The sequence below is a fragment of the Anarhichas minor genome, unplaced genomic scaffold, assembly GCF_050575085.1.
Source record: "Anarhichas minor isolate MPS153535 unplaced genomic scaffold, ASM5057508v1 ptg000002l, whole genome shotgun sequence".
Classification (NCBI taxonomy): Eukaryota; Metazoa; Chordata; class Actinopteri; order Perciformes; family Anarhichadidae; genus Anarhichas; species Anarhichas minor.
This window is the reverse complement of record NW_027466448.1, coordinates 1,366,944-1,389,824: the sequence shown is the minus strand read 5'-3', so window position 1 is coordinate 1,389,824 and position 22,881 is coordinate 1,366,944. Positions and strand designations below refer to the sequence as shown.

The 22,881-nt window shown below is 43.4% G+C and overlaps 1 protein-coding gene across 1 annotated transcript in view; it reads right to left on the bottom strand.

Moving 5' to 3' along the window:
• adamts6 (ADAM metallopeptidase with thrombospondin type 1 motif, 6) overlaps window positions 1-22,881 on the bottom strand; it is a 45,973-nt gene that overhangs the window by 6,828 nt on the left and 16,264 nt on the right. Inside the window, exons 10-20 of the mRNA XM_076095201.1 lie at window positions 21,037-21,178; window positions 17,073-17,180; window positions 15,183-15,328; window positions 13,768-13,831; window positions 11,342-11,444; window positions 9,707-9,840; window positions 7,352-7,475; window positions 6,693-6,773; window positions 4,331-4,494; window positions 3,093-3,231; window positions 804-933 (exon numbers count right to left, since the gene is read on the bottom strand). Of these exons, the coding sequence (XP_075951316.1) occupies window positions 804-933; window positions 3,093-3,231; window positions 4,331-4,494; window positions 6,693-6,773; window positions 7,352-7,475; window positions 9,707-9,840; window positions 11,342-11,444; window positions 13,768-13,831; window positions 15,183-15,328; window positions 17,073-17,180; window positions 21,037-21,178 (1,335 nt within the window). The remainder of the gene's footprint in view (window positions 1-803; window positions 934-3,092; window positions 3,232-4,330; window positions 4,495-6,692; window positions 6,774-7,351; window positions 7,476-9,706; window positions 9,841-11,341; window positions 11,445-13,767; window positions 13,832-15,182; window positions 15,329-17,072; window positions 17,181-21,036; window positions 21,179-22,881) is intronic.

Genomic DNA, 22,881 nt, shown 5'->3' with positions numbered 1-22,881 from the left:
TTACGCAGCATTTTAGCATCTTTAAGCTAATTATTTTGGTTTATTTTTGGTTCAGTCTCACTGTTGTTCATCAGCGTTGTTTCCAAATGCGGCAAAGACAAAAGAAAAAGACACCAAACAGGCGATGACGTCAGAGACTAGCTGGTGAACATAGCGGAGCATTTAGCAGCGAAAAGAGAGAAATGTTTCCCTCCGGAGGTGGTGGAGACCAAACACGGAGCTAAAAGAGAGAGAACATTGGACTTACAGCCATCAGGTGGAGACGAACACGACTGAATGATGTCGTTACTCTGAATCTGTTTATGATGATATATCAATGAGGAAAAATAACTCCAAGACCAGCTGCTCCTCCCATTGTGCAACTCAATGGCAACGTGTAAATAGGCAACTGATTGCTAACACGCTTACGTCAAAAGTTGATAATATGTCAGTGTTGTGTTAACAGCCTGTTCCAGCTGCCCCCAAGCAGCCACATAAATCCGTTAATGCAGGTTTTAGATGACAGTAAATATTCTATGAAAACATTGTTGATACTTTCCATCTCAAAGAAAGCTTAAAAAACATTTCCTCTAATACAACAGTACTGAACTAAGGTAAAAGTTAGCTGCAAACGTGACTAATTAATCAAAATAAATATAACTGATGGTAATTGTTAAAATCAATTAAATCATTTAAGTCATTTATCAAGTGAAAAGACTCAAATATCAGTGTATTTCATATTGTTGTCAAGTGAATATATTCAGGTACAGACTGATCAATTAATCAGTTGATAATGGAAACAATCACGACTCAGCGGTACGTACTCTGGAGGACACGGCTCTGTGTTGCAGTCTCTCGGGTTCTCTGGAGGTTTGCTGTCTGGGTCACAGTAGTTGTTCTGGACCACCGAGTTGTCATCCAGCCTCCTACACACCACCTCCTGCTTCTGGGAGCCTAACAGTGGGGGGGAAAAGGACGGATCAATAAGGCAGCACTGAGCTCAGCTGATCTAACCCCCCCCCCCCCCCCCCCCTTCAGAAACATGGAAGCCGGCCGGCCGGCCGTCGTGTCGAGTGGAGATGGTATCGCTTTCAGTCTGTAGTAAATCCAGACATGTAAATTCCTGATTCTTTGCAGGATATCTTGGCAAATCACTTTTACAGAGCAGAGAGCTCTTTACTTTGGCTTCTGATGGAGAGAGTGAGGGCTACCGTATCGGTGTCACACCTCCCACTGTGTGTGTGTGTGTGTCTGTGAGCGTGCATGTGTTTTCTGTGCGCATGTGTGTATGCTATACCAACTCAGAAATGGTCTGTTTGGGCCCTCATGGGACGTAACCCACAGCAGACTTGTCTGGCAGATGTAATGAGATATGGATGTGTGTGTGAGTGTGTGTGTGTGTGTGTAGAGTATAGAAAATCTACCCATCTGTGCGTGAAGTGAAATACAGTTTGGAGGAACAGTGTGAAGCATGGGGTAGGAGAGAGTTTTGGTTGTAAGGCTGTCAAAAGATGTTTTTCATAGGTTTTATTACGGTAGTGATATATTAAGCAAACGCAGCACGATTAGCTGAGCGGGCTGTATCGAATGGGTGTGTGTGATTTAATAACCTTTTACTGGTTTAAAGCTCAGCGCCGTCACAAACAAAAATGAGATCAACAATGCAAAGGCATGTTTACAACACTGGGAGGAACGTGTGTGTGCGTCCCCCTTCCTGAGGAACAGCTTCAAACCTCTGCTGCGGACTTGGAGATCCTTCCTCAGAAAAACCCACATGCTTATTCAGTCATGCTTTTACTAAATATTACAAACCCGTCCAGGCCACACTTGACGACTGGGAAGGAACACTATTTATTGTTTCATGAAACCCATTGCTTTTGGGCTAAAAGGTTTGGTTTAGTCATTCTTGAGGCCACGGTCAACATTTCACTGCGGTTTGAGACTCTGAATGTTTGACTTTGTAGGACAAGCGCCGTGGAAGAGCGGCCGTATCTGTGTGCAGCGCTGGTGAACCAGAAGCTATGCAGCGCAGCCCATTCACAGAAATTACAGCAGATTCATTACTCTGGCCAAAATATGGAAAATATACAGATTGAATTTATTAGAGGGCTGAATCTCCTGCTATAAAGTAATGATTTTGGAAAGCAATCGCAAATTATGATACTGGGTTTCCACACACTGCTGCTCGGCATTTGTGTAATTACTGGTTGGGGAAGATTTACAGAATGGGACACACACACACACACACACACACACACACACACACACAAGATATGAAGTATTAAGTATTTGAGAAGGTTAGAAATATGCAAGAAGAATTTAAACACCCACAGCGTGTTATGCTATTCAACACCAAAATGCTTGGAGTGCTCTTTCTGCATTAGACAACTGGCCACTGGAGCTCAGCAGAAGGTCGATGTGGTATTCTTCTCTCTCAGGAAAATAAACTTTAATAGTAAAAAACGTGCACAGCAGTTTAGTTTACGCACAATAAAAGACGCTCTGCACTGTATGTGATACGGCTAAACGATCAAATGTTAGAATGGATTAAAAAATGAATTGCAAACCATGAAACACAAGAAGAAATGCAGAAATGTGAGTGTTTGTGCGTGGAAGTGAATTTAAATAAATAAAAGTAAGTGACTGCATTTAAGATCTGTTGTAAAGTGAGCTCACGAGTGTAGAGGAGTCTTTCCCTTCACCTGTTTTTAAGCACATTTTTAATTTGCGCATAAAAACACTGCATGGAAATACAAGAAATAAAAATAATAATAACTACATATAACTTTATAGTCTCTTTTTTTAGTCTTGGCTGAGATAGAAGAGTTTGTGCATCAATAAAACTACTCCTGCTATTTGCATTACAGTAATGGATAGAAACACACATTCATTTGCATTTTCTTTTGTTGATTTTCTGGAAAGTATCTTACAGTTTTAGGCTAAATTTGGATGAAAACGTTGAACCTTCATGGGAACAGTTCAGCTGGACACCCTGAGGTTCTTCGCTACAGGTTTCACATTGGAAAGATTATCTCCCGCTATGTTTCCGTGACCATTAACAGTCCAGAGAGAAGAGAGAAGAGGAGAGTTACTCGCTTCCAGTGCAGACGTACCTCCAGCGCATGTAGCTGAGCATTCAGACCAGGGCAGGTGGTGCCAGGAGAAGCCCACCTCGTTGTCACCGCTCCCCGTGCGCTGGATGGGCACGTTGAACTTGTAGCGTATTCCCAGGTTCTGCTCCTGAAGGAGGACCTGCAGAGGGAGCAGCAAAGAGACATAGTAGGAATAAGAAGGTACATTCGCATCAATTTATGTATTTACGTATGAAACAAAGTGAAAACAATCAGGTGATCATTATGTGAGGGTTTGTTATCGACAAGCCACCCCTTTCACATTACACACAGTAAAAAATATTGACTATAGCAGCTTTAAGTGCAGTTGTTTTGTGTGCATCAGTGAGGCTCTAATGGATTTATATTAGTCTGCTGGATGCAGATGGAGACTGAGGGAGTCGCGCTTTGCAAGCCGCAAAGAAATGGCTGGTGGTCGAGTGGCCAGTTGCTTGTCTATTCCAGTGGTGCTGTGTGGTCTGGTATTTTCAGCATTCATGTCGAGGCAGAAACCGCCGAGTATTACGACAGAACATCAGTTGACTCACATTAACACACGAACATGCAGAGAAACTTGTCCTGGAACCTATTTAAAGATGTGTTTAATATGCACGAACAAACTCTGAAACACAGATGCTCTCCAGATCAAGGGAAACATTGTTGTTTTTTTAATGTCCACATATAAATAACTTTTAACCCCAAACCGCTAGCAGACGGTCACCTAAGGTTAACAGCCAGATGTTTAAGTGGACTCAGACCAACTGCGCCCTAAAATGTTCAGGACTACCTACAGAGTTGGAAATTGAGGAGTTATTTTGAGTGTCCAAGTTCCCGGAAATTAAAGTCCCACTAATGTTCTGTATGCCACGACAAACTGACCAAAGTTTCAATAATTCAACCTATGTTGAAGAATCTCGTAGTGATGAGACAGATGTTTCCCTCAGGAGTCGGTGGAGACCAAAAACAGAGCTAAGAGAGAGAGAATACAGGACTTACATTCAAGGCTGTGACTGCTAGATGTGTAAACAAGCGACTGTTTACGAACAAGTTTGTTATATTAACCTAAAATGTGATGATATGTCACCATTGCTGGGGCCAAAAAATATGAGGTATTGCAGATTTAAATTGTCCAGGAGACTCCAGTGTTTCTAAGTTGCAGGACCAGCTGCTGCTCCCACGGTGTGCAACCTTTGACACATGCAATGTTTGTGCATGATGTGCAATAACATATGATTCATTACCATGACAATCAGGGTTTCAGTGGTAGCTCCCAGCGCCTCTAAAGACTCCGGCTCATCGGTGGGTCTCTTGTAGTGGAAGGCCGTCCCTGCGATGTCAAACTTCCTGGGCCAGTCGATGGTCCACGCTCCGTTGATGTAATAATCATCCACTTCAGATTTCAGCGCTAGGTAGTCACAGAACAACAAGACGTACTTTCACAAAGCTGAAGCAGACAGTAAACAGTAGCCCAGACAACAGGTGGAGACAATCATTTGCTGTGATGTCATCGCCAACGTTCATCATCATCATTTTCAGCCTCTCTGATGTCAGCTTTCTGAGCAGAGACACACACACACACACACACACGCTGTAAACGCTGACTTTCACGTGCACCGACATGTACATAGGTCTAATTTAGGAAGAGAAAGAAAACACACTTCAGGTGAAAGCTTAGACGAATCTCATGAATACCACTCTGTCTGGTTGTCAAAACAAAAGTTGGTCTCCAAGCACAACAGATCTGAAAATATCCACTTTCTCTGCCTGGAAATGAGGCCAAAACTCAAGAGAAACGATCCAACCGCTCGCTATTCTGTCTCTCTGGCTCTGGTTCTGCAGATTCCCCCCTCTCTTCCCTCCCTCAAACAATAGTTTATTCCTCTTTAGAATATCACAATCCCCTTCTCAATAAATTCATTTTTTAGCACATCTGGCACTGATTGTGAGCATTGTGATTTTGTGCGTTGCAGTTTACACAAGTCTCCACAGGCATGCCGGTCTCTATTTTTATATTGTCTCACTCGGTCTGTGCTTTAATAAAACATTCTAAAGAAAAAAAGCAAACGTTGCTGACCTAAATAGCAAGGACTCAGACAATGCTGCAAAAGAAAAATATTATCTTTATCACAGATGAAATTCATAACAAAGTTACAGATTGCTTGGAAGGGACAATCTAGTCCGACACATTAGCCAAAATTGCACTCTTTAAACTTTGATATATAGACATCATATCCCCCATAATCCTGGTGGAGCAGGCAGCTGTCACCACGGCCCTATAAATCTGATGCAGCTCTCCGGTTCAAAGTGTAACTTAAGCCCTCCATCAACACCATCCGCTATAAATTCAACACGCTGTCACATGTCTTTCTCTCGTTAATGAAAAGACACAGAACCGGCTTAATTGAATCCGGTCGCTTGGTTGTTTTGGGTCCGACGCTGCCGGTGTTGCAAATAGTTTTTTGTTTAGTCTGGAACGTAGCGGAAGAGTCTGGTGCCAAGAGGGCCATCGCATGTGTTAAGATTCAGGGAGGTTTTGACAGACTCTGTTTTTACGGCTTTACATTAGGCAACAGGAGATTTAACGATGGCATCTTCTAATTTGCTCTTGACAGAGACGCATGGAAATGTGGTTGACAGAGAACCCAACAGATAATATGAAACAGCTTGATGTCGCAAATTGACATTCACCACACTGTAGTGAAATACAGGGTTTACCGAGATTGATGGATTGATAGTGAAACAAGACTAGAGTGTCTACAGCCACACTAGGGCCTCTGTGAGGCTGAACTAAGCATAGTGGTGCTTTGAGCTAAAGGCATGTAATGTTTACCATGACCATGCAGCTGTCATTAGTTGTGCAGGTATTTGGTCGTAAACTGAAGTAGATAATTCATCCTGAGGGGGACATGAATGTCTGAACCAAATTTGATGGAAATCCATCCAATAGTTGTCAAGACATTTCACTTAAAACCACAACCATCCACCTCAGGGGGGCACTATTGGGAACCTAAAATCAGTGAGCTTCATCCTCTGGCGAACATGAACGTCTGTACCAAATTCCATGGCAATCCAGCTAATAACAGTTGAAATATTTCACTTAAAACCACAAACGTTGACCTTATGTTGGCGCTGAAGGGAATGTCGTGGGATCAACAAAGTCAGTGAGCTTAATCATCTGGGGAACATGCATGTCTGAACGAAATTATGTCCCAATCCATCTGGTGGATGTTGAGATATTTACGTGGATACCTATTATTTTGCCGATTGTGGTAGAGGAAATGCCAGGTGATCCCCAAAGTCTCTGGGATTCATCATCAAGGGAACATGAATATATGGACCAGATATAATGGCCATTCATCTGACAGTTGTTGGGTTATTTCACTAAAAAACATAAATGTCAACCTCATGGTGGCACTGGAGGGAATGTCAGAGATTCACCAAACTCAGTGAGCTTCATCCTCGGGGGACCATGAAGGTTTGTACCAGAATTAATGGCAATCCATCAAATAGTTGCTGAGATATTACAGCCCGGAAGACTGACATGACCATCCATGAAGCTCGTAAAAGCTCATATTAGTAACTCTGAATGTGACTTTAACTCACCGATGTAATTCTTCGACATGGCAACTTCTTTGATCTCGATGTGAACGGATCCTTTTGGGATCTGAACCACCTCCATGTAGCCTGCAAGTACAAGTACGGGGATCGTTAAGGTGGAAATGTCTCCCACTCAAACTCGAAGGGAGTACATATAGAATAAATTCCAAATCACCCAAAAAGGACAAAGCAGGAGGACAAAACAATCCCCTCCTTTTTTTTTTACAGTCACACACACACACATGGACACACAGTATTTTTAGATGGTTTACTAGCCATACCATAGAAGGAGAAATATGTTTTCTCTCTCTGGAACTCTCTATAGACAACCTCAGGCTAAAGCCAACACCAAGTCCCTATCTCTACTCCTGATTTCTGCACTCCATGATGTAATTAATGGGAAGAAATATCAAGTTTTGATCTATATTCTGACAACATAAATCTAAATAGCCCAAAACATAACGGTCGGTGGGTAAAAAAGACAAAAAATAGGGCACATTTCCATGAAAGATTATCTTCCTGGCTTCATGGATGTTTGAGACAAACCGCTGCTTTGCCAAAAGGGCGACGATGAGTTACTTTGTTTGACTCACAATCTTCTCCGGTGACTCAATAAAAGCTCAATAAACAAATGGAGATCCACAGTCACAGAAACCTGAGTTTACCTCCTCTGGGTAGAGACTCGTTGAAGAGTCCTTCTGTCGCCTCGCAGGTGCTGCCGTCGCCTCCACACACACGGCATCGGTCTTCTTTAGCATCGGAGCTCAGGATGTTGTCACAGCCCACATGCTTTGAAGTCAGAGACAGAAAGAAGGTTTAAATTTAAAGACTGGAAAACGGGGTTCAAGGTTTTTAGAAGCTGTAAAAAGTTCAATACTAAGAATGTAACGATTCCCCAAATCCACCGTTCGCTCCAGATCTCCATTGTTGATTCACGGTTCGTTTCCGTAACGTAAACTTACAAACTGAACACAATTAGTGCACAAAAACACAAGACAAATTCAATTGAAACGTGTCACATTGTCCCCTTTGTGCCTTTGTTTTAGTTTGAGTCACATTTTAGTCATTTTTATCCTTCATAGTTTCAGTCAAACTTTAGTCGACGACACCTTAAAACGTTTTAGTTCAATTTAAGTCGAAATGTCCTCACATTTTAGTCAACTTTTAGTCATTACTTTTAATTAAAACTTTAATTTTGTATATTTAGTCTTAGTCTCATGTCAAATGTCCCTTGTCATAAGATTATATTGAATGTTTCAGTTAGTCTGGTCTCGCCAAAACATTTATTTTATCGAGAAATTTAGATTTTCACTATTTTCTAACAATTTATGGATTAAACAATTCATCTAGACAATGAACTGCAGGCTAGTTGATAATAAGCAGAGCATGAATGTCAGTGAATTGTCAGAGATTAGCAGCGATGCTGTGTGACAGTAAAACAGGGAGGATTACTGCTCCTCTCCTCCTTTGGATCTCCCACTTCTTTCTCCTCTCTTATCACCATCCCTCCTCTCACTCTTTCATAATCTCTCTCCGTATCTCCAGCACCTGTAAACAGCATCGCAGCGTTGAGAGTTTCTGAAAGCTTTCCAAGCAGACAGCGTTCTGGAGATTTATCACCCGGAGAGCCGGCGGCCTCTGAAATATAACGACGAGCTGGATCCAGTGTGGAAATAAACCTGCTATGCTCCTTGTGGTGGGGAATATTCCACCTCTTACAATCCTCTGACCCATTAAAACACGCACCATGTTGTGTTTTTACATTAAAATCAAAGTAATGTTGTTGGCACAGACGCTGCATTTTCACGCCAAATCGTACGGTCGGGTGTAAGTCAAAGCAAATACTCAGAGCGAGGAACCAAGAAGTTATTTCAGCTGCATCTCAGAAAAACGCACCCTCATCTCCACACAGACCGGACAAAATGATTTATGCTCGTGGAAACAAAGACGGCACCGACTGCCAACTCCTTTCAATAAAATGTTATTAAATCAGCCTTTTTAAATATATATATATATATATATTTATATATATTTATATATAATCATTATTCAATCACAACAATGATTTTTGTGTTTGTTTTGTCACAAAGCAATTCTTGCCGAGGCTGCAGAGCCCTGATAAGAGTCAGAGAACGCAGAGCCAGTCCTTCCATCACAATAAGCCACAAACAGAAACTCAAAGGTTCGATTGTTCTTCGCTGGAGAATCGGCTTTTTTGGTGCTTTGGCAGTCGTGTTCACGCAATCAGCAATCTAGTAAACTTGTGCGGTCAACTGGCACTGCAGCTGAGGAAACTCTCAGCTCAGATAATGTTCAGCTAACATGTCACTCTCGCTGTAATTTGATAAATATCAGAGGTTAGCAGTCACTAACGATCACATCGTGTGGTGGGTCACTTTATGTCTTCAGGGCAGCAGACGCTTGGTGTTTTTATTGCCTCTGACATTCATTTCACAAGTAAAACAATCAATAATAATACTGGATTTAGTATGGCACAGTGGCAGTTAGTGCATCTACATGTCATTTCATGTTCTGTAACATGTTCTTTTCTTTACATTTATAATTATTTAGCATATGACTGAAAAGATCAACCCCTGTATGAAAATAAACAACTGAACTAACTGTGACCTTCTCAACTTCCTCTTACTCGCTTTTTTTCCGAGCTTTCAACCACATCTTACAGTCTTCCTCAGCGCGTGTTTGCTCATCATGTGACCTGGTTGTGGAACATTTGGTCACATGATGACAGGTGCCAACTCCATCATAACTCCATCCGCTGAGGAAGACTGTGACATGCGGGTGAAAGCACCACAAAAAAAAGCCAGTAAGTTGAGATTTTCTTGTCAAAAAGAATTGAAAGTTTACAGATTTTCAATCATGTTTGAAGCAGAATCATCATTGAGATTTCCGCTAATGTTGGCAGAGTGGTGGTTAAAGGAAAACTAGGGTTTATTATGATGTGGGTTTCATTGTTTAAGTATGAACACGTGAATTTGTCTGATAGAGCGCTGCCCCCTCACCTTGCACTCTCCATTGATGCAGATGTCCAGAGAGTCGGCCTGACATCGGGTGCCATCTATGACGGCAGGAGAGCGCTCTGTGTAGAAGTTATAGCCCTCTGCCAGGCAGTTCAGCGCGCAGGGCTTAACACCACCTGATTACACACACACACACACACACACACACAGGGTTATCTCCATGACCTGAATGCTAATCGCACAACCCAGAGATGTTGAAGCCAGCCCGGGGATCTCCTCTCCGCTTTATTGACAATAATAATCCTGTGGAGGAAAGTCAGCGGTGCTTCAGATCTAAAAACCTCCCGAGCCGTACGTCACTGTAACGCCGACAGAGACAGAGGCGGCGCCCGCTGCCAACAACAATCCGGCTGACATCGACGCGCAGGTTATCTGCTGTTTACACGTGGAGGCTGGCAGCTCACAGAGCGCTGGAAGTCAGGAGGTGATGGATTCGACTAAACAGACCCCTTGTGATAAAAGAGACCCAACTTAAGCTGAAAGAAAATTGTTTACATGCTTCGAACTTTTATCACTTTTTCTTGTGCTTTTTTTTTCTTTCGTGAAGTGGATATTTTCCATGACCTGCAGACGTCGGAGAGAATTTGTTGGGAAACTGACACAAAGCATGTACTGCTGAACTCCCGCCAAGAGACTCTTGACATGAAGTGCGTCAGGACGTTTGTCAAAAATGTGAAAATCTCTCGGGGTGGAACGATCCAGGAGACCAGCGAGGGTCTCCGAACGCAGCACAGTGTGCAGGAATCTGAAGAATTCTGTTCCCATCAAAGAGGCCGTCCCACTGTTGGTGTTAACTGGGTACACAAGACAGACACTTGTGACGCAAAGAGGAACATTTTTACAGCTCAGCACTTAGAAGAGATTAGATGTGTGAAAGATTCTGCAGCCAGCTGCATCAAATAAACGTTAGCCGAGTGATCACGGAAATGTTTACACATCACTGAATTAAAGTTACTGTGAGGAACCTTTAACTGGTTCTGAACCAGTCTCAGTGTAGTCCTGATCCTCTATATGAACCAGTCTCAGTGTAGTCCTGATCCTCTATCAGACCTCCATCAGTAAAGAGACCATCAGAGAGAAGATGGTCTGTTTCTATAGAGTTATTCTTAAAGCTCGTCATCGGAGCCACCGGGTCGGATTCTGGTGAAACCAGATGAAATCATGCAGGTTCACCAGAAACTCCTTCAGCTCAGACTCCAGCAGAGACCAGTCCACCGTGGACAGACCCAGATCCTCCAACAGAGACCGGTCCACCGTGGACAGACCCAGATCCTCCAGCAGAGACCGGGCCCCCGTGGACAGACCCAGATCCTCCAGCAGAGACCGGTCCACCCTGGACAGACCCAGATCCTCCTCTCTGCTCCTCCGGTCCCCTCTGGGAGCTGACACCGTACCCCAGAGCACCCCCATTTCCGACAGCACTGAACTAAGATATTTTTATGGTAGATTTAGGTAACTGCTAGTTTCAAACTAGTTATTATTTACTTGGAGCTTAAGACGGACTTTACACACAAACTTATAAAAAGCCCTGAACACATTCAATCAATCAGTGAAGCCGAGTCTTCTGGGGCTTTAAAGGATTTACGAACAGCTGGTGCAACCCGGTCCTGAACTCACCACCAGTGTATGGCTTCCAGTTGTAGTACTTCCCACGGAAAGGCATGCTGTCGAAGTCGGCGCACTGCTTCTCTCGAAAATCACGAGATCCTACGGGACAGGCCTAAAAAATAAATAAAAGAGAAAACATTTTAAGAATTAGAGTATCAAGTAGACTACTCACCATTTTATTCATCTCCACACAACATCTATGAAAAGACGCTTCAGTCCACCGACAGCAGACGAGATGGAAAGACTGACTGAGAAAATGGATCAAATGTTTGTTTGTCTTCTGGTTGCATATTTTCCAATCACTGATAATGTTTGAGATGTCATGGAGCCTGGAGGCTGTTTTCTTTTGTTGTTATTGACATCAAAATATTTTCCAATAAGTATTAAAGGCTGTTGTGGAGTAAAGCAATAACAGACTTTTCTAATCAATTCCCTATTAAACTGCCAACGTTACCGAGCAATGATTATGTAACTTAGGAAAAAAAGAAAGAAATAAACTTGATGTTCACCGTGATGGATTACACAAAGCAAAGTTTTAAGAGTCTGCCAACTGATTTTCATGTCATAAGAAAAATTAATGGAAAGCGATGCATAACTGGAACAAAAACACCCATAAATCCAGAAATCTGTTGCATGCATTCAAAAAAACGTCAGAAAGAAAAGTGCATGATTTGTAGTGAAGGAGCTAAAACTCCTTAAAGATCCAAAGATGCAGCCTAGTTAGTTTTTACCATTTGTGAATTACTCTGGGATGTTTTTATTTGCATAGACAGCATCATTATTACCAGCTGGACAAAGTCTGCATGAGATGTCCCATTTGATCTTCGGACATTAAAACAGACGAGCCTGCTGGATCTCCTGATTGAGAACAGTGTGTTCTGCATTTGCAGGGTTTTTGCTTTGTTTTGGTGAGTTGATGTTGCTCCAGTAAAAAAGAAAAGTGGAAAGAAACACTTTATTGGTGTGAAAAGGTCCTTAGAAACCCCAAAACACTCTCCCCCGGGACAAATAAAAGCTCTCGGGTCAGAGCTGTATTTCACATGTTGAAAGCGTTCCACTTTCATTACCGCTCGAGTGTTTTCTCCAACGCGCCAGCGTTAAACTCGCACATCAAACATGCAGATCAAGTGTGTGTTGAAACGACGACACGTGGCCCAAATGAGATTTACATGTTCGAACACGTGTTGGAAACAGAGGAAAGAACTTCAAAGATCACATCAGTCGAGCTGCCAGTAAGTATCATCGATTTACCTGCTGCTCGTGTTTATCGTTCTGTCCGTAAAATGTCAGAAAACCCCCAAAAAAGTTTATGTGCATGTCACAGGGACCTCAATATGTCTTGAGAGAGGTCCCTCTGACCAAAACGTCGACTCTTGTTTAAATAAATCAGTGCAGAGGTGTGTGGAGGAGTTGACTCTTTTCTTTGGAACTGGATCTTCTTCTGTGGTATGCACGTGTTGCTTAGCTTCTAACAATCACCCCGGAGCCCAAGATGTTGTACACTTAGTGTATATCTTGAATAATATGTTCGTTCTGCACAACGTGATTGGTTGATGCCTTTTTGTCTCCCAACTTTGTGGAAGTATAAAACTAAATTGCCCTTTAATGGGCCTGCATCCAATCAGAGAGGCGATTCATTTCTCAATAGCTGCTGCATGTAGCATCATGCTAACGGAGGCAGCGCTACAATACAAAGTGACCTCCCACAGGACAGACGTAGTAGCAACAGGAAGGGCCGGAGGCACCATTTACAGATACTATCTGACGGCTGATCAATGTAAAAATAGCATTTATGCATGTAAGTGTGTGTGTGTGTGTGTGTGTGTGTACATCTGGTGCTCACACACACATTTCCCTGGACAAGGTGTGGTCAGTGTGATGAACTAGCGGTTGGGGATGTTGTTTGTTTTCCAAAGAAAACACTCAGTGCTTGCTCTCGGCTGTTATTTTTAAGGCTTGTGGTTAAATGTCCACCAGGGCCCTAACTATTTCAATTTTCACCTTGTGAAAAAAAACACCTAGAAATAGTTGAGCAGAGATCTCAAATTGTTTAAAGCTTTTCTCCAGACAAAAAAATAATTAAAAATTGCTTTTCATGAAATGTGCTCTGAAACTTTCATCATCGAAATATCACAAACAATATGTGAACTATTAAGTGACAAAGAGACGAATAATCTCCAAAAGTCACATTGGATCGCTGAAAACAGAAAAGCTCAAAGGCAGCGTAGCGCTGCTCGCTAACATGCTCCTTATAAAGCCTGTAAGATAAGACGCTCTGCAGCAGTCGTGTGTGTGACGGGGGCGGGTCAGAACTATCTCAGTCCCCTCTACAAACCAGAGCATCCATCAGGAGGACAGTTTAGTCTCCAAGTCACTTGTATACTTTGCTCTAAATACCAAGCAGACAAGAGTAAGAAAACGGGGAAGAAACTCACGTCGGTGTTACAAGATCTGTAACGTTTCCTCTCGCCGAGGCAGTACTTCCCTCCTCCAGACGGGCTGAGACACACAGGAGAATGAAATGAGAGAGGACACACTTCACATCAAGCACCGTAAATCACAACATCAAAATGGAAGTGAGCAACATTTTTGGTGAATGCCAGAAGACAAAGTGTGTTTGTGCATTTGCTGCTTTTGCTGAGTGTGTGAGCCGGTGATTCATTCATGAAACCCAAGCTGCTCTCAGAGCTCTTAAGTGTGACGTGACATTTAGATTCGGGAGAGTCGGTAGAACTCATTCTCTCCTCGTCGACTCTACACGTCTTATCCTTCGTCTCACCTTCATTAGCCTCCTCTTCCTCGACTAAGTAATGAATGTGTTAGAGGCCGGTGTTTTCTCTGCCTCCCCTCCTCACCGAGCGCCAGCGATCACCTTACACAGGTGTTCCACATTATGCCTCCCCCCCTCCCTCTGGTTCACCCTGGCTCATTTTCCGTGTCTCCCCATGACCTGTCTGACGTAATATCTAGCTCCCAAAAACAAAGGAACGCAACGACCGAAGAAGGGTTAAGATCCCCAAACGTCTTCTTGGCAAACAAAGACAGCGGTATTATCTGCAGGAGAGAGAGAGCTGTGTCTTAACTTAGCTTAGCACATGCTACATCGGTGCAGCTTAAACATCATGAGGACTAACGTCTGTGTTTGTAGTTACATTAGAAGATGTCCAGGACGGCCTTGAATGAACCCTCTTCAGGGGATTTTATGTCTGTTTCTCTGCAGCGAGACTTCTTTTGAAAGAAGAAGAAACACTATCGGGGCTGTCCTCGAGCAAGGAAATGATTAGTCAACTAACACTCACACGATTTTGATGCTTAATCGATTAGTTGATTTAAACGACAAAGACTTTTTGGATATCTCTTTGTATGACTCCATAAATCACACAAAAGTATAAAATGTGGTATAAATAAGTCTCTGAATGATGTGTGAACAAACGCCTCTGTGTTAACCTTCAGCACATAGAGAGGAATGAAAGTGTAAAGTAACTTTTGGTGAATTTAGGAGAAATCTACAGACACAAACAGACAAAGTAGTAAAATAAACATCTAAATGTGTGTTTTGGATGCTTTCTTTCCACTAGTCTGAATGAAGACATGTTATGGGTTGTCTGTTACTGTTTTTAAGAAAAGTAATCTTAAGCTGTAATGAAAGAGCCACTATGGGAGTTTTTCCCTTGGACGGAGGAATATTTGCGTCAGAGACGTATTAGCTCTACTCCCACTCAGGTGTAACATACATCCACACAGCCTACACACACACACACACACACACACACACACACACACACACACACCTGTAGGCAGGACCTGGATGTGTGTGTTCAGCTTGCTGTGGCTTACTTTGCCTACTTACGCTGGGCTGTCACAGTGCCTCATGGAGGAGGACACACCGCCCCCACAGGTCCTGCTGCACTCCCCCCACGTCGACCAGGGCCCCCAGCCTCCGTCCACGCTCTGAGGCCAGGTACCGAACGCCACGCAGTCCCCCTGGTAGCACCACTGAGAGAGGGAGAGAGAGAGGGAGAGAGAGAGGGAGAGGCTTTGAGTCTTCAGGCAGTAGAGTTGACTCATTTCTTCACAACAGAAACACTGAGACACATTGTTTTAGAGACTTCACCATAACATTATTACCACACAGAATACCTCAGTGTCACTTCTAGTTGCGTTTGAGCTCACAATACATTCACGTGTATCTGTGTGTAGTGAAATGTAGACTATACAGAATCTGACTGATGTTTTATACAATAACACATTCGTGTTCCTCTTTAAACACACACACACACACACACACACACACACACACACACACACACACACTAACTTGTGACTACACTATTAGCCCTATAATTTAATTTCCACATTCGTCCTGTTATTTCTCCTCTCCTCTCCCGTCATCACAGGTAACTGGTGACTCACTTTAGGTGTAGAGTTTAACATTTGGGGGATTTGTGCTTAGTTACTTGTTTTTTCCCAGAGTGCTGTGAGAAGATTTATATTAACTTTATGTCTGTCTTATTACAGCGAGACAAAGAAATATCACAATCTTCCTCTTCCAAATGAAACGTTAATTAACAGAGCAGCTTCCTCTGCTGCTTGTGCATGTGTTCGTGTTGTTGTTAAATGTTTCCTGAGTAGCGTGAGGAGGTTTCCGAGGCAGGTGAGGGATGGAAAGCACCGTGCCGTGTTTCGGGAGCGTCTTAAGCCTCGTGCTAAGCTGTGCACGGCTCCAGAGGGAAGAGGGGATCAGAATCGGCCCCTTTGTCTCTCCAACTGTGTCAGTGGGTTAAGAAGACGGGGACGGGTCAAGGTGAGGGCCACCGTCCTCCTTCTCCGAGTTGCTCATTCACGTCCCGAGACGCTGTCTAAACCAGATTAGCATCGGGAGGAGGGGGACTGGTGGAGACACGGAGGGCCCCCGAATGACACAATAAAACTCTCTCTCTGTTGGTCAGTTTCTGTGTCTCTCCCGCCTCCCTCTGCCCTCAGCCTCTCTCCCTGCTCCTGTTGGAAGGGCCTCTCTCCATTACACGCTGGGTGAGAAACGGCTGACATTCATATTCCTTTGAAGCTGTCCCCCCGGCAGGGGCAGACAGGGTATGCCACTGGCTCTCCTAAAGCTGCTCCGAAAGCTGTTCCAAAGCCCCCCGGGCTCAACCTGGGGCCCCCTGTGTTGTCCAGGACCCTGTCCGTGGGCCCCGGTCCTCAAAGGCTCCACTGAGCTAATGGTAATCACGGGTGACAGCTCGTGACACTCTGCTATTCTTTCCTTTTAGACCTCGGGCCATCCGGTGACAATGGCCGCCGTAATCCATGTTAAAACTGTCTCCCCTAACCTGGCTGGCATCAACAGTGGGCTGATGACCTAAAGCCTGGCCTGCATGTCTGTCAGTGTGTGTGTGTGTGTGTGTGTGCATAGCATGAGATCACACTCAGGGACCGGTGCACCGTTCCAGAGAGGAACAGATGCAAGTGGAGGCAGTGAGCTACCACTAATTTCTGCACACAGAGAAGGTTTTGTAAATAGAGCTGTCTGATACAATCTGTTCCTTCCCGATACCTGAACTTTGCGTCTAGCAGAGAGATCACAGGTCAGAGGTTTGTGTTTGAATTCATATTCATTGATTAATGTCTCCCTCCTGATATATGTGGGTGAGGGATATCTTTAAAACCACACTCATCCCTAGGTACCGCTCGGTAATATGTGGCGAGTCTTTAAATGCATGAGAAACACTGGATGACTTACCCCTTTGTCAATGCTGCCAGTCTGGCACAGAGTCCCCTCTGCTGCAGGGATACTGTTGGTTACACAGCGGTTGCTTTTGCTAAGGCACCAGAGCTCTCTACACACTTCCTAGGAAAGAAGGCAAAAGCAAGTTGGTCAGAATAAGTCAATTCGGGCAGACTGGGAAAGGTGAGGATGATTTATCGGTAGCATTTGGTGTTTTTCTTCTCCAAACACGTTGATATTCATCTAATAATCTGAGAGATTCAAGATCAAACCGGAGGAGTTGATGAGACAACATTGAGAAACTTTCAGAGCCCATGTGCTTCGGATCACGGTGCATCTTGAGCAACACGCCGAGGTTCACCGTTAATGTTCTCTTATGAGAAATGAAGAGTCAGCTGGATCAACACCGTGACTAACGTTTGCTCACGTTCACCTCAGGACCACGCGGGACCGTGACATCAGTTCGAGAAATCCAATTTCTGCTTCTTCGGGGAAATAAAGAGTGAGCAACAGGCCTCCCAAGTCCTAGATAAAGACGACTTGTGGGCCTAACAAATATCTTGAGTATTACTGAGCGGTCTGAATAAACATCTCCGTCTTCTCCTCCTCACTCCGCGAGTCTGGAGCGTTAGGAGAATCCATTTAGATTGCTAAAGGAAGGGAGTGTGTGTGAGAGGGAGATAGTGAGCAGACAGCACTAAGTTGCCCCCAAATAAATAAAACCATAAAGTGAACACATGTTACGAGAGCAGCTCTGCACAACCTCGCATTAGATTTCCCATTAAACCGAGCCGGGTCGCCCCCGCGTCTCCACTTCAAAAGGCTTTTACGGGACAATTGTGTGCGGCAGAAGAGCGGGCTCATGAAGAAGAGTTACGATCCGGCGCACAGATTCTGACCCCGTGGGGTCAGTAAATACGCCGCGGCCCCGCGACTCCCCGAGTCTATCCAGATTAAATAAAGCGGCAAACTGGCACTCTCTGGTTGCAGCGCTTCCCCTTCTGCCAGCTGGTTTCAATAAGCGGTCTCCAGTTCACGATCTCGGCCCCGCTTAAAGGTCAGCGGCCCGGCCTTTAGCGTGGATGTGGGCCTGATGGATTTACGCAACGAGAGAACAAGAAGAAGAACAGGGGCACTGAGTAAAGGGCCTCGCTAACATAGCCATCAAAGGTCTGTTTGTTTTTCATACCTTCAGCTCAGTGTCACGTTTGCCTAAAATATGACCAAATTATTGCTGTAAATCACGCTGAACTTCCTCTCTGGACATCTGTGTTACTTTTTCCACCTCTGACACAGTCTCACGCTGTGATAAGTGTGTGGGACCCCCCGCGGTTCTTTAAAAGTTTTGAGTTTGGTTGAAGCCCCGTGAAGGTGTCGTCGGCCATATACAGTGAAATATCGCTCAACTCCTGAACACAAAGCAGTATTTGTTGGTTTGATTCGTGAGCAATTAAACAGCAATTTACTCTCCCTTCTTAGATTGTTTGATTTGATCCAATCAGAGCCTCAAACCCACCAAATCATCTTTAAAGTTACAATCTCGAAGATCTCCATTTCGTCCTCTTTGGCGGCACCTGTGGCCAAATGCGGTAACTGCAGCTATGTTTTTGGATCTCAGTTGGAATGGGACCGTTGCTAAAGACCCAGTTCATAATACTGGGAGTGTAAGGGCTTTCATCAGAGGGCCATTGGCTCAATCACCATTCGGCTAATAGACGGTGACTTAACAGACGTGTATTTAAAGGAAAATCTTCAAGATTATTACTTTAAAGTAGCCTAAATATCCCCACCAACTCTTTTGGTCTTTAAACTCAAAATGTCTTCATAGATTTAATAGTTTTACAAGGTTTTTAAGATACAACAAAATAATAAAGAGAAGAGCCTACAGCCAGCCAGACGGTCCTTAGTGTAGTGTGCTGGCATGCTAACATATGCTAATTAGCACGGAAATTAGTTTTGCCGAAATTTCACGATAGCCTAACTTATCGTTTGGGGAAACCGCTAAAAGGTACAAGTAACCTAAAGTATCACAAGCTGCCCGAAACCATTCTTAAAGGCACAGTGAGTCGATTTTCTGGGATGAGGTTTGTAAACAAACGGCTCAACGAAGGGTTATTGGTTTTCGGCACTCTGTCTGCCATTTCTGTAGCTTCCTGATGGACGCGTGCTTACAATCTTCCACCTGTTTGCTACGTTTTAACTGCACTTCATGTGTTGACTGAGAGGGATTATTTTTGTATCAGTCTGAAAATCCTGCTCATTCTGCATTTAACTATCCAGTATTACACAAAGATGAGAGAAAAGGTGTGAAAAATAAAACTACATTTTATGCAGCAGAATTTCCTGATCTGAATAATCACCTCGTGACCTTTTATAGGGTCCGGACCCTCTGGTTGGGAACCGCTGCTCTACATTGCCGTTCCCAGTTTAACCCAGTTGAACAGCACACGTGTGTGGTGGTACATTCCCATCCTGTCCTGAAGATGAATGAATGTTAGAATTTTATAGTTTTCTGTGGTTGAAAAACAACAAATCATGTTGTTATCTTACAGTCTAAACCAAACTTGTTTCACCATGAAATATTAAAACGACAATATGACGTTATTTATTGTAATATTAGAGATAAACTTTAACGTGCTGTGGCTAAACTTTGCCTCGTTTCCCATCGCTGATAAGAAAATACAACAAATGTTCATCAAAATGTGGAAAAGGTTCAGCAGGCTGGGCTTCAGGAACCAGACTCTTCCACTCATTAGACCTTTTATCCATTTCTGTGGTCGCGTCTGTCCTGTAAGCCGTCACAGAGGGCATCTCTTTCCCAGATGGCCGTATGCAATAGATCTGTTTGTCAGATGAAAAAAAACTCCGATCCAGCTCCGTTGAATCCGTGCTGGAATCCGATCCGCTCATAAATGTGTGTCTTTCATGCCGATCTCAAACCACAATTATGAGCTTAGGAGCCAAAATAACAGGGCTTGATTTTGGGGCCCGTTATAATCTGCTGTCTTTCAATGAAATGAAATAACTCTATGATCTCAGCTAATCTCTGTCTTTTTTCTCCTCCAATATTTACGTAACGCAAAACAATATCACGTTATTGTTCATTAAATCTTTGAGGATTTCTTTCAACCGCTCGTTTTACCGCGTGGTTGTTCCTCGTCTTTCACTGCATGCGTCACTTCATGCGCTGAGGTTTTCTCATTACTGGGGGGGGGGGGGGCTGAATCATCATCATTACCGACTTAAAGATGAGGGGAGTGTTGAGTTCAATCCTTCATCTCTTCATCTGGGTCGTTTATAGATTAAAAAGGAGAATGAGGCACCGCGTGGAAAGACACCCACGACGCAGCTCTAGTCGTCAGACGATAATAAAACAATTATCTTCCTCGCAATGTTTACCCACCTTTAATCTCGACAAGGAAATATTAACTTGAAGAAAACTGTCAGTAAAGACCGAACATGCCGTAGCTGTACATCAACACCTCTTATTAAAAGTGGAGATCAGAGCTTTAAGAAATGTTTTATCAGTTACCTTCGGACCGGGGTTTTTGCATTTGGACGTCATTTATTTTGCACTTTTATACAAAACCTTATGTCGCGCTTTCATCCATTTTTTAAAGCACTTTCATCCAAAGTGTCTTCTTAGCGTCACTCGATGGCGGAGTGAAAAGCAGGTTGTCACAGAGAGGAAGGAGCCACGATATCGCTAATAGTTGCCAATCGATCCTTTAAGGTCTAACAACTTGTGATTATAATTGATTTATGGATGTTTTTTCTCAGCTGGCTTCAGCACTGTTTCGGGACAATTACTGCTAAATATTCTATTCATATCTGAATAATATATTTGTTTACATCCTTTCCATGTCCAGTCCTGTGTGTGCAATGCCACAGTGAGAACTAGAGTTTCATGAGCACTTCAAGCATAAGACAGCGACCCCCCTGTGGGTCAGGGAGAAGATGAAAGATGCTGGTTTCTTACCCCATACTTGCACTGGCGTGAAGAGGTTCCGTACTGGAAGCGACACTGCTCGTCTGCATCGTACACCTGCCCCGGGGCCACTGTTGGGTACAGGAAGTCTCGTTTCATAGGTTCATTGTCCAGACACGTCCCCCGACCTGAGCTGTCAAAAAAACAAACCTACAATAGGATTGTTTCTTACACAAAGAAACCTTTCTACACTCGGCCGATGGAACAGTTAGAGATGAGATTAAAGTCCTCTGTGAGGCCTTGACTGATGTTGCTTGACTCATTTCATTTTTACCACCAAACTAGCACGGTGGGAAGCCTGTCAGACATCTCAAATGACATGTAGTTAATGTTGACATCACACATCAACGCCTCCTCATCAAAGGGAGGGTTGAAGCACCACTGTCTGAGTACATGGCTCTGTGCTCCACTATTCTCTATTATCGCTGCTTATATTCACATCCACCAGCAACATAACAGAGGGAAGAGAGCGATGGGTCATATGTCCAGGCCTCCGATTATGTTTAGTCTGTTTAGTCAGATAGAAATATGTGCACTCTCAAAGAACTCACACACACACACGGTTGTTTTGTATTCTAGTAGCTTTAAAATAAAAACTCTTCAGCCAAGAAGCAGATTCTTTTGTTCTGGTTGAGATGCTGAGCTCGTGTAAATGTGGGTGCTTTTCTCGGCCCATCTATAAGGGCAGACACTGAATAAAGATTTTGTATTATTCTTTATTTGTTCTCTCTATTGCCAATGTGCAAGGCACTAAGATCATACCAAAGGCGAGTGCCAATAAACAAACAAAGATGTATTTCAGTCAGAGGACTCTCTCAGGGCAAAATACCACGATGACTATTTACTATAACACTGTGTTCTTTCCAGATGTGGCAGCTGTAGCATGCAGGGGAATGCCTGCCATCCCTCGAAAGGAACAGTGGGCCTGGTGACGATAACAACTGAGAGCCAGGCTTCATATAGAACTGAAGCTCGGGCCCAGAATACAGCAGACAAGAGGACTGAATTAAAAATGAAACGGGCCGCTCACCCAACACACATTTACTTATTTACCTCCAGTGATATTTATCCAAACAGATAGATATGAAACTTTAAAAAAAAGTTCCCAGAAGCTCTGGTACTTAATTCTAACAAAGAGATGGTCCCTAAAATGGTTGATAATGTGTTCTGTTGATTATTCAGATATATTCATATTCTAATACGCCTGCATGGATTGTTGAATCACGTGTTTTTAGTTAAAAGAAATGATTTGGGTCGTCTTATTTTACAGTTTGTGGGTATGTAGGCACTACATGTATGTGCAAAAGCACTGAAATAGGTTTTAAAGTTTTGTTTTGAAGACATCTGATACATGCTGTTTGTTTTCATCAGAGTAGCAAATAAAAAAAAGCATTTTAAGCATTTAAATGTTCCAGATTCCACATCCCCTGTTCTCAGTTACTGAATGGAATAATCCGACTTCTTGGCTCTTCCTCGGAGGACGCTCTCATCACAGAGAGAGAGAGAGAGAGAGAGAGAGCGAGAGAGAGAGAGAGAGAGAAAGAGAGCGAGAGAGAGAGAAGGAGAGAGAGACAGAGAGAAATCGGTCTCTGAGGTCCTCAGACTCCCTGTGCACCGAGTGCAAACCTCACTATTTATTAGTTTGGAGAGAGACAAAATAGTCAAAGTTCAAACACAGCGGTTATTATTTGACATCGTCGCAAATGCTTCCTGTCCGGTGGATTCAGCCAAATTCATTATGCTGAGAGGAAATATCCTCTAATAAGCGCGAACATCAGCAAACTTTATATTAAATATTAACCGTGCTGATCAGCAGCATGATTAAATCAGACGAAC